Source organism: Condylura cristata, unplaced genomic scaffold, assembly GCF_000260355.1.
Source record: "Condylura cristata isolate star-nosed mole 26May11 unplaced genomic scaffold, ConCri1.0 scaffold00004, whole genome shotgun sequence".
Lineage (NCBI taxonomy): Eukaryota > Metazoa > Chordata > Mammalia > Eulipotyphla > Talpidae > Condylura > Condylura cristata.
The window spans coordinates 1,985,485-1,996,677 of NW_004567105.1; the positions used below are offsets into that span (position 1 = coordinate 1,985,485).

Consider the following 11,193-nt stretch of genomic DNA (forward strand, 5'->3'; position numbering starts at 1 on the left):
GCCAGCCACGGCGCCTCCTCTGCAGAGGGGGACCCCACAGCCTCTCTGGGGCTCTGCGCAGAAGGAGCCCCGGGGCTTGGGGAGCAGGTGACATAGTGGCGGGGAGAGGGGGTGCAGGGGCGCCCCGGGCACAGGAAGAGCCTGGCTGGGCAGAGTCTGCCGGCCGCAAACCTGCTGTCTGCAGCCGGGACGGGAGGGACAGAGGCCCAGGGCAGCTGCGCCCGGAGGCCGGAGGCCGGGCCCGGCCTTTTCAATCTGTTGGACCAAGTGAGGCTGCTTGTAGCTGCTCCCGGGAGTGGGGGGCAGATAACGCCCCCCGCCCCCACACACACCCTGGGTGTGTGACCAGCTGGAACCAGGAGCCTGCCCTGTGCAAATGCGAATTCCCCGTCCCGGTCTTCAGCTGCGTGTCTTAGCCGCCCAGGTAGAGGCTTTCGGGTCTCGCTCCTGGGGCTCCTGTGCCCGGCAGGGCAGGGTGGGCTGATGGGGGATCCCGGGACAGCACCAGGCCAGCCCCGCCTGGGAGGGGCCTTGACTGGACTCTGGAGCTGTCCGGGAGTGTGTGTGTTGGGGTGCTGTGCTGGCGGAAGGCAAGGCACCCCTCACACCAGCAGGTCCCTGGTTATGGGGCCCTCCCCAGGATTCAGCATGGGGTCCCCAGCATCTCGGGCCCAAAGCGGCCAGATTCAGAAGACGAGGAGAAGGAGGAGTCAGGCTGGGTTGGGGGGCAGCACCTCCACCTGTGCTGCACCCCAGTGTCCCTCCCTCCCTCCCACTGTTTGGCCCTGTCCCCAGATGGGCCTCTGGGTTGGAGGGTCGCCGCGTGCCCCCCGAGCCCGCCGCCCTCACCCTCCCGCCTTCTCGGGACAAATCCAGAGCACAGCGACCGTGTCTGCTCTGTCGCCCCCAGCAGAGCTGCCCGTGTGAGGGACACCTCTGGTGGGGGGATCCGGAAGGCTCCTGCTGTCTCCCTGGGTGGCTCCCCAGGGCGAGGCGAGGTCAGCCCCCCGGGCCGGCGCTGCCCCACAGTCAAGGAGAGGCCTGCGGGAGACCCCCGGGAGGGGGTCCGGGGCCACTGGCGGTTCTGGCCCTTTTCTGGTGACTTGGGTCCGCTCCCGCCCGCCGCCCCCCAACCCCTCCCAGGAAGCTCTAGCCTGGGGCCGCCTGCCCTGCTGCCCCGGGTCACTGCAAGAGCCAGCTGGGCGGAAGTGGGTCAAAGCTGGGTCATGGCTGCCTGGCGGCAGGTGGCCAGGTGAGGAGGCCCCGGGCGAGGGGCACAGGGGTGGCTCGGAGCCGGAAGTGGCCTGGGTGCCCGTGGCCCTGGCCCTGCCACATCTCAGGGGCCTTGTTTTGCGACAAAGGGCGGCGGCCACAGAGCCCAGCAGGGGCACCCCAGCAGCTGCTCGGTGCCCTCCAGGCCGGTGGTGGCGGCCAGCCTTGCCCTCCGGGGACCATCCACGCCTGCAGCTCTTCAGGCTGTGGTCTCTAGCCGCCAACAGGAAGCGCAGCACCTCAGCTGTGAGAGGTCAGCTGGCGCAGAGGCCTCTCTGCCTGCCTGTCCCTGGGCCTCTCCGGGCCTCCCCCCACCCTGGGGGTCCAGGTAGGCTGAGCTGCAGACAGCAGAGCAGAAGCCCCGCCCCGAAGGGGCCCCACCTCACTCCCGCAGCGAGGAGCCTGCCCAGGCTGAGGGGCTCTCACTGTGCTCTCTGGTCAGCAGCCGCAGCTCTGGGCTGTGGGCGCTGACCCCAGCTCAGCCGTCTGCGGGGGGTGGGGGGGGAAGTGGGCAGGGGCGGACTTGCTGGGGGCAACGCCCCCAGAAGCACAGGGGCCATCAGGCCAGGGAGGGCGGGTGTCCAGGAGCTGACCGGCACCTCCGGCCTGCCTCTTCTGGGACTTTAAGCTGCTCCCCTAGGCGGGTCCCCGGGCCCGGAGGACGCGGCCCCTCAGTGCGCTCTGGAGTGCCGGTCACGGCCGCAGCCCAACACCTGCGACGTGTGGAGTCCACTCTCGGGCGTTGCTGGTATAGTCCAGGCAAACAGGAACTGTTCCCTGAGCTCAGCCCCAGGCAAGCTGGTCCTTCCCGGCACCGGGGCGGCCCACCGGCTCCTGGCCAGGAAGCACATCTGCCTCCTCCCTACTTAACTCTCAGCGCTCACGGGCTTGGGTCCCTCGGGCTGCTTGGCCTGGGGGTGGGAGCTGGAGCGGGCGCCCTCTCTCCCCTCATCCGAGCCCGGTCTCCTCCTTCCTGTCAAACGGGCCCGAGCGCGGCCACGGCCGGGCCTAGCTGGCGCTGTGGGGCTGCAGGGCTCCTGGCATCGCCCCGTGGCGCTGGAGGTGCCGGGCACAGTGTGGCAGGCGGGCGGGGAGGCGCCCAGGGCAGCGCCTCAGTGACGCCTCTCCTCGCCCTCAGGGCAGTCAGTGAGCCAGCCGGGCTCCCCCATCCTGGTGTCCCTGGCCAACGGAGCCGTTTCCTTCAACTGCAGCATCACCTACCTTTACACCCCCAAGTTCAAGTCCTTCGACGTCTCCTACTTTTACATGGACACGCAGGGCCGGCCGTCCAAGGAGCAGACCGTCCCCTGCCCGCCCAGCTCGGGCACCGAGAACCAGACCCACACCGTGGTGTGCCAGATCACCGCCGGGCTGGCCAGGGCCTCCGCCACGGGCACCTACTACTGCGTGGCCCACTGGGGGAGGATCGTCGTGAGGGGCCCGGGCACCTTCATCCTGGTCAGAGGTGAGGCGGCCCGAGTGCGTCGCTGCGGGCCGGAGGCCGGGCGGGTCCGGCAGGGCCTGAGGGCTGCCCGCCGGGTCTCTCGCCCGCGGGCTGGCGGAGAGCAGGCTCTGAGCACGCGCGCGTTTCTCTCCCTGGCTCCCACCACTTCCCCAGGGGGCCCCGCGGTCTAGGGCGGGCTTGCTCCAGCTCCCCCGTTAGTGACCCCTGCCTCTCTGTCCCCTACTAGACGTGGGGTACCAGGAGCCCCCCCTGGGCTCCCGGAAGTTCCTGCTCCTGTTCTTCCTTGGCCTCCTGAGCGTCTTGAGCCTCCTGGGCACGGCGCTGCTGCTCCGGAAGAAGGTGGGTCTCCCACACGTGCCCCCACGCGGCCACCCCCACCCTGCGGCCGCGCCTGGGGACGGGCCAGGTGAGGGCCGCTGAGGCAGCTGCCCCGTGGCCCCTCCCGGCCCTGCGGACCCTGGACTAGGTACCCCAGGGTCTGTCAGACCGGCTGTAGGAGTCGGGGGCAGCTCAGTCACCAAGGCCCTGGCGGGGACCCCCCCACTCCCCAAGGGGCCAGGCCCCTTAGACGGAAGTCACGTGTTCGTTGACTCACCGAAGAGTCACTGCACCTGCGACACCCCAGGTCGCGCTAAGGACCCAGGAAAACGGGAATAAGTGAAATGGCCCCCCAAAAACCCTGGGGTCTTTAATGCAGTTGAGGCCCTGGGCCCCTCCCTCAGAGCCCCCCCATGAATCCTGCAATCCCAGGGTTCAGCCCCCCCAACGGATGGTGCCCAGACCCCTCCCAACTCCAGCCCTCCTCTGCACTTACCTGCCCAAGAGCACACTTTAGCCCCCCCGCCCCCTCCCCCCATCCTGCCTCCAAGTCCTGCAGCCCCAGCCCTTCTCCAGGGGCTCGTCACCCCCGGAACAGCACAGCGCTCTCCCTGCCCCACAGCCCTGGCTCTGCGCCTCACCCTGCTCACATGCTGGGCCGCCCCTCACCAAGCAGAGGCAAGCCCCGCAGGCAGGGCTGGACGCCTAGGCCAGTGTCCTGCCTTCCGAGGGCAGCTGAGGCTCCGGCCTCGGAGCCGCCGATGGACTCGCCCATTGGCTTGCTCCCTCGGAAGCCGCAGCTGGACGATGGCTGGACAAGTGGCCGGCAGGGCGCCCGCCCGGGAGAAAGTGGCCGCGTGACCTTCCAGGGGAGCCTCCCTCTGCGCTCCCAGGACCTGGGGCCACAGCTGGCCGCTCCCCTGCCCCCCAGCTACTCCGACACCTCCCCGCCCCGCCCCGCCTCCAGCACCCAGCTCTGTGGTGGCTGAGGCCGCAGACCTGCCAGGCCTGCGCTGTCCGGCGCTGGCACCTCTCTGCGCACCGGCCCCACACTCACTCTGCTGCCATCTCTCTACCCCGCCCGGCCCGCTGCCCCGTGTTCTGCCCACTGTCTCCACCCCCAGCCGGGCCACTCTCAGACTCAGAGAGCCTGGCCAGCCCTTTCCTGAATCCAGGGGGCAGTGCCACCCCCAGCCCCTGCAGACTTGGTCTTCCCGCCCCGGACTGCAGAGTGACATCTCCACAGGGACCCCAGCGGTCAGTGTCCAGGGGCCACTGGCGTACCACAGGTCCTCAACTCTGGCCGGGGTCCAGCACCCGGAAAGTGCTTGCTGTGGGGTCGCGCCCTCGGGCCTGGGCTGTGCCCGGGGAGCTGCCCAGGACAGACAGACCCTGCTCTGAGGTGGTCCCCCTCTGACTGTGCACAGAGGCGTGCTGGATTGAAGGACTGGGCACGTGGGCTCCGCCTGGACAGTCATGGGCTACCTGGCCTGCCTCGGTTTACCCCCTGCTCAGTGGGAATTCCACGCTCACTCCCTCGGGCCACTGCGGGAACTGAATGAGCGGCCGCCCGGGCTCCTGCGGCCTGCAGGGCCAAGCGCCTCACGCACGCTGCCTGCTCACCCCAGGCCTGGGCCACAGACCGAGGCGCAGATCCGGCCTGTGCCACTTCTTTGCTCTGTGGCCCAGGTCGGTCTAGAGCCGTCTCTGAGCCGTGGGTCGGGTGAGGAGCAGGGATGAGCGTGCGCTGTCTGCGGCCTGCGGGGCCCAGGAGACCGCGGCGTGCTGACAGCCCCTCGGGCAGCCCCGTCCCCTCGCCCGCGTCTGAGGGCGGGAGGCGCTGGCTCCTGCTGGGAGTTAAGCGGCTCTGAGAGCCGATCCCCAGCCCGCGGGCTGCGGGCTGGCAGGCGGCCAGGGCTTTTAATTAGCTCCTGCCCCGAGATGACGCTGCTGCTGCTCTACCGTGGCCAGCGTGGAGGCTGGACCAGGGATGTGAGGCCGCTCTCAGCCCCGAGCTGCTGACCGCCGCCCGCTGGCAGCCTGCGGCCAGCCCCTGCCTCCCGCCCCTGCAGTCTGGCAGCTGGTCCCGCGCCCCCCTGAGGCCTGCGACGTGCCCGCTGCCCGCAGGCTCCCCGGCCCCACCACCGGCCGGCCTGCTCCTGACAGCCGCACCTCTCTCTCCCCCTGGACCATCTTCAGATTCCTCAGATTTCCCCCTCCCTGGCAGAGGAACTTCTCAGCCTTCAGGCCCCGCGGCCCCTCCGCCAGCTTCTCCCTCCCAGGCTAGAGGCTCTGTCCCTGCCCCCAGCGGACACTGCTAACACCGCTCGTCCTCCCCGCCCCCTCTGGGTCCTCAGTGCCCGGGCAGGGCCCTCTTCACGCCGCCCTAACAAGCTGCCTGGCCCTGCCTGGCCGAGGGACCCCTCAGCCCCTCGCGCGTCCTGGCCGCCATCTCGCGGGGGGCCCTGGGAAGCCACAGGGACGGTGCGGTCAGGCCGGCTGACCCCGCTCAGGGCCTCCTGCTGGGGTGCTGCCGCCCAGGGACCCGCCCCGGCCCTGCTCCTGCCGCGCGGCCTCCCCGGCTGCGCTGTCGGGCCGGGGGTCCCGGGGTCTCCAGGCAAAGGAGCAGCTTGACGGGGACGCTGGACCCCTGGACATGTGTCCTGGGAGGGGGCTGCCGAGCGGAGGGGCCGCACGGGGCTTGTGTGGCCTCCCGCCGGCTGGTCGGCCTTCCTCTGCGGGGTCTGTGCGGCGGGGCAGGGGAGCGACCCCCCAGCCCCCACAGCCCTCTGTGTCTTTCCTCCCCCCACAGGCACGGACCCCAGGGAAGCACCTTGCCTGGAAATGCCCAGCCACCAGCCCTGCCAAAGGTCCGCAGCAGCTGACCCCCGATTCGGACTCCGTCTACACGGTGAGTCCTGGGCCCGGCGCCCTCGGCCCCTCTGGGCCTGACCGATGCAGGGCTGGTTCCTGGCTCCTTGGAGCCTCTAGTTCCCGCCTATAAACTGGGGCGAGAGCTCCCACCTGGTGGAATTTCTGTGGAGGTGAGTGGGGCCGTGTATCCGGCCCGTGGCAGGCCTGGGGGGTGCGGTGACCCACCCCCTTCTGGGCACAGCTCCACCTCTAGAACAAGGGGGGCCCTGGTGGTAAGAGAAAACGTTTCCACACGGCATCACGGTGTGAGCCGGTCACCAGCTCCCTCCTGTTTTTATTGTGCAACTTTGCAGCAACAATGAGACCCCCAAAGAGGACAAGGTCAGACTTGGTCCCACAAACCTCAGTGGAACTGAAGGTTCTCTGTGCCCCCACTCCGCCCCCCCCCCCAATGCTTTATAGCCTCACGCTCAAGCAGAGACTCTGCTGGTTCGTTGTGCCGTGACCTTTAGCTGCCACGGCAGCCGGCCGCCTGGTGAGCTGGGGAGTCCCGCCTCTCAGGCCCCGGCCCTGCCCGGCCCGCCGGCCGCCCGCTTGAGGCTGTGAGGGCAGCATGTGCCTCTCGCTTCCCTCTATTTCAGTTCCACGCTAACACAGGGCCCTGCAGAGAAAGGCAGGAATAAATGGCCCCTGCGTCGGGGTCTCCCAGTCACATGGGGAGCTACAGGGTAGGCCGTAGCTCCGGGTCCCCCCGCAGAGCCTGGCTGGCCCCCGCGGGCCAGCGCCGCCTCCTCGGGCCCGGGCCACCTTGGCGCGGGGCTCCGTCTGCACCTGCTGCCCTGCTCTGGCCGCTGCAGCCTGCTCAGGCAGCTTGCGAGGCTGCACGCCGGCGAGGACCAGGCGAGGGAGTGGCCTGCGGGCAGCACTGACCAGCGGCCCCCAGGGAATCCCCAGCCACTGGCCCAGACCTGCCCGGCTCCTCTCCTCCCGGCAGCCCCATGGTGCTTTCCCGGAGGAATTCTGGTGTCAGCTGTTGAACAAAAGCATCTCTCGCTCCCACACTCACACACACACGAGATTCTCTCCCTCGCGTGTATACGTGTGTGTGTGTGTGTGTGTTTGAGGCTGTGTTTGCATGAAGAAAATACCAGCGTCCACTGTCCGAGTCCTGTCTTCTTCCAGGATAAATTCTAGTCACATTGACTTCTAACCCTAAACACACACAGGGACACACACGCGCGTATTTTTCTAATTAGAGTAATACAGCTATTGTGTTCATGTTACAGTAGCTCCCAAACGTCCTTCCACATGAGGAAATGCCCTTCGCAGGCCTCGCTTCACCGGAAGGGCCGCCTGTGTGTGACCGCCTTTCTCGCGGGGGCTGGGTACCCCGAGGCTCGGGCAGAATTCCCTGGGCTGTGAGGTGGAGGCCAGCGGCCCTGCAGGGTCACAGGTGATTTGGACAGGATGGAGGGGCTGCAGGGCCCCGTGAATGAGTCCAGGGTCCCATGAGTGACGTCACGGCGTGATGATGCCGTCACCGCTGTTTCCCTACCTGCACTGCGGTTCCCATTTGAGTTTCGTTGTCTAATTGTCTATTGCTTTAGGCAGAAATTCGTTTTTTTATGCAACCATTTTGTATAGTGTGACCTTGCTTGCTGGAGTCATTCATTAATTCTATTAGCTTCTCTGTAAGTTCTCTGCTTTTCTGAGAAGTGACAAGTGGCTCACCCCGCCCCAACCTGCAGGGGAGGCTTTCTGTGCACGCCTTCGCCCATGTCAGCGGCGGCCCCATGGGCAGCAGTGGCTCTGGCAGCCCCGTGCGCCGCAGGCCACGCTGTCAGCTGTGTGGCTACGCTCTGTGATCTCCACACAACGTGCATTTTTCAGAACCTGCCCCCGTGTGAAGTGACACACGACTGCGCTTTCTTCGGATGGACACTCAGCTCATTGACTTTAAGTCTTGTTTCCTAGTTTATGTGATTAAGGCTACGAATTTCCCTTTAAGAATGACTTTAGCTGCATTCCATAGGTTTTGATGTGACATATTTTTGCTATTTTTCAGTTTAAATTCTCCATTGAGATTTCTTCCTTACCTCCTGGGTCATTTTAAAGTGTTTGCTTAGTGTTTAAAATTTAAATATTTTCTGGCTCTTTTTTTTTTCTTGCTAATTCCACTGTGCTTAGAGAATACATGCTTTATGATTCCAACCCTCTGAAGAGTTTTGAGCCCTGCTGTATGGATCAGCTCATATTCAGAGTGGTCTTGAAAAGAACTTGCATTGTGTGTTCTCTACCTGTCAGCTAGGTCAAATTTGTCCACCCTGTTGTTAAAATATTCCACTTTCTTAGTGATTTCCTTTTTTTAAATCTATCTAATGTTAAAAGAAACAAGTCAAAATTTGCCCACTGGATCAAAGATTTGTCTATTTCTCCTTTTAATTATGTCAGTTTTTGCTTACTGTTTTGTGATTTGGGGAGACAAAGCTGCACCCTCTGCTTTGCTTCTTCAGAATTGGCCTATGTAGGAGAATGGATTTGGAGTCGGTTAGACAGACTGTTTCAAAGCTACTTCTGTTGCTCACTGGCTCTGTTAACTCAACATTGAGTCTTGGTTCCCTATTCTATAAAACAGGGCTAACAATGCATCACATTTGTAGCTTGCAAACATGCTGTGATGCTTCTGCCTTAAATTCCTTACCTTGAGCCCACACCGCTCCGCCACCCCCCAGCACGCCTCTCTCCAGCTCTCCTTAGAACTTTCAAAACTATCTATGCCTCTCTCTGCTTTCCAGCCCTTCAGCAACACTGTCCTGGCCAAGGCTGCCCTTGATTGCAACGTCGTTAAATCCGATGGTCTCCTCTTCCTCAAGGAGTCACTAGCATCTGAGACAGCTGGTGTCATGGAGCTCTCCCTACTCCTTGGAACACAGTTCTCACTTGCTTCTAGAACATTCTACTCCCTGCTGATGTCCCCTGACTCTGCTTTGGCTCCCCGGTACTGTGGAACTTGGCCTCTAAGCATCTGAATCCCATTTTAAGCCTCTTCTCTTTGACCTTCCCTCTCTTGGCTGACTTCATTCGGCCTCAGGGCTGAGAGGCCATCTAACCTCGACACTTCCCAGGTTTGCACCTCAGGCCCACAGACCTCCTCTGAACACCAGCGTCAACTCCGCTTAGACATCTGGTTGATATCTCTCCTGACCAATGCCAGTTCTTCATGGTCGAAGTCTCTTCCACAGCCCTTCTCATACTCGGTGACGGTGTCTGCCTTCCAGTTGCTCAGGCTAAACTTTTTTTTTTCTTTGCAGTTTTAAAAAAATGATTCATGCACATAAGAGTTGGGGTACAGGCCAGAGGTGCAGGAGATGAGAGGAGTCACCAGAGGAAGAGTGGGGAGCAGAACAGGCGGATCTGCTGAAATCCACTGCTGAGGGGGCAGTGGGGGGACAGGGGAGACCTGTGCCACCCTGGGAGTCACTCCCTGGCCCGGATCAAGCTCAGTCAGTGGTGCTAGCCTGAGTCTGCCCCCTAGGCCACCAGGGGCCGCCGATATCACCGTCCTCATATCTGCCACTGGCTCCCATATGTTCCTCATGCCAGGACTTGTGCCCTTGGGGAAAGGCCCCTGCCTGACCCTGCACCAAGCTGACAAGGGGGCTCTGGGCCCCGGACAATCGCCCGAGAATAGGGGTGCTAGGGTCCCCCACACCGGCAGGTCTGGTCCTGAGTGAAGGAAAGGGTCCGGAGGGCAGAGCAGGGCGCGGCCTGTGGCCGAAGCTCAGTGGGGCCCCGAGTCTCCCTGGCAGCCGGGTGCACCCACCACAGGCTGGGCTGACCCAAGGGCAGGTGGCTCGTGCAGACTTGTGTGGGCCTGAGCTGGGCACCCCTACCCGGGCGGGGGGTCTGCGCAGCGCAGGCCAGGCGCCTGTCCAGAGGCGCCCGCTCACCGGCCTCCGCTCGGGAGGGGAGCGGCCGCGGGGCCCTGTCCGCAAGTGCCCTCGCCCCGCCTCGTTCTCGCCTGTCATCCCGGGGCCGCCGTGCCCTTCCCCCAGCCTCTCCTGGAGGCTGTTCCCGCCGCTCTCTGTGCAGGGGGCATCGCAGTTGGGGCCTCGCTGGCCTCCTTTTCCAGACCGCCCCTTCCGCCTGCTCCGTGGCCGCCACCCCCTCCTCCTTGTGGCTCTGGTGGACCTTGTGGCCACCTTTACTCTCATACGTGACCTGCTTCACCCCTCCCGCCCCAGGGTCCTGCACACAGCAGGGGACGGCGGTCTGCTGCTTACCTGCCAGGTGCCCAGGTGCGGTGGGCTGCCGAGTCCGCCCCGCGCCCCACTGCCCCTGGGCGGGGTGCAGCCCTCCCCGGTGGCCGCCCTCCCCCGGCCGGCTCGCTCACCTACTCACAGCCTCGGCCCTGGCAGCGGGAGGGGCCTCCTGACAGAACGGTGCAGCCTCCAGCCGCTCCCAGTGCCAGCAACAGCCTGGCACCAGCGGCCTTCGCTGGAGGCCTCTCGGCCCTGCCCCGACTCCTGGCACCCCGGGGGCTGTCCAGTTCTGACCCGCCAGGGCCTCAACATAGAGCAGAGGCACTTCTCCACCCGGCCCCTGCTCTGACAGCCCCGCCCTAGCCTTCCTGAGCCACAGGTATCGTGCACTCCTCCACCTGCAGCGCCCCAGGAGAATACAACTGTTGCTTCCTCGGGTGTGGGGGCCCCCGGGGGACCTGTGTCCAGGACGCTCAGCGTTGGTCCTGGCCCAGGTTGCTGGCTTAAGCTCTCCATGAGTCTGCAGGAGACCTTAGCACTGGCTCCAGACCCTGCCAGCACTGGACCCGTGTGGGCAGCACTACAGGCCGCTGGGCAGCAGGAGGCAAAGGGACTTGGAGGTCTGGGTCTCGCACAAACACAGCCCAGTGCAGCCCAGCCCAATCCAATTTAGTTCAGCTAAATCCAACTCAATCCGGCTCAGCCCAGTCCAGCCCAGTCCAGCCCAGTCCAGCCCAGTCCAGTCCAGCACAGCTCAGCCCAGCACAGCTCAGCCCAGCTCAGCCCAGCTCAGCCCAGCTCAATCCAGCTCAGCCCAGCTCAGCCCGGTTCAATCTGGCTCAGCCCAGCTCAGCCCAGTCCAGCCCTGTCCAGTCCAGCACAGCTCAGCCCAGCTCAGCCTAGCTCAGCCCAGCACAGCTCAGCCCAGCTCAGCCCAGCTCAATCCAGCTTAGCCCAGCTCAGCCCAGCTCAATCCAGCTCAGCCCAGCTCAGCCCAGCTCA

The 11,193-nt window shown here is 64.8% G+C and overlaps 1 protein-coding gene across 2 annotated transcripts in view; it reads left to right on the forward strand.

Annotated features, from left to right (window-relative positions):
- The window catches only part of NFAM1 (NFAT activating protein with ITAM motif 1), a 21,571-nt gene that overhangs the window by 6,119 nt on the left and 4,259 nt on the right, over nt 1-11,193 (forward strand). The window contains exons 2-5 of one of the 2 annotated variants that reach the window (XM_012720673.1): nt 2,411-2,737; nt 2,964-3,076; nt 5,868-5,966; nt 8,725-9,200. In XM_012720673.1, coding sequence (XP_012576127.1) covers nt 2,411-2,737; nt 2,964-3,076; nt 5,868-5,966; nt 8,725-8,958 — 773 coding nt within the window. In that variant the 3' untranslated portion in view covers nt 8,959-9,200. Of the gene's footprint in view, nt 1-2,410; nt 2,738-2,963; nt 3,077-5,867; nt 5,967-8,724; nt 9,201-11,193 lie in introns of those variants that run through there. The other variant, XM_012720674.1, reaches the window with a different exon arrangement.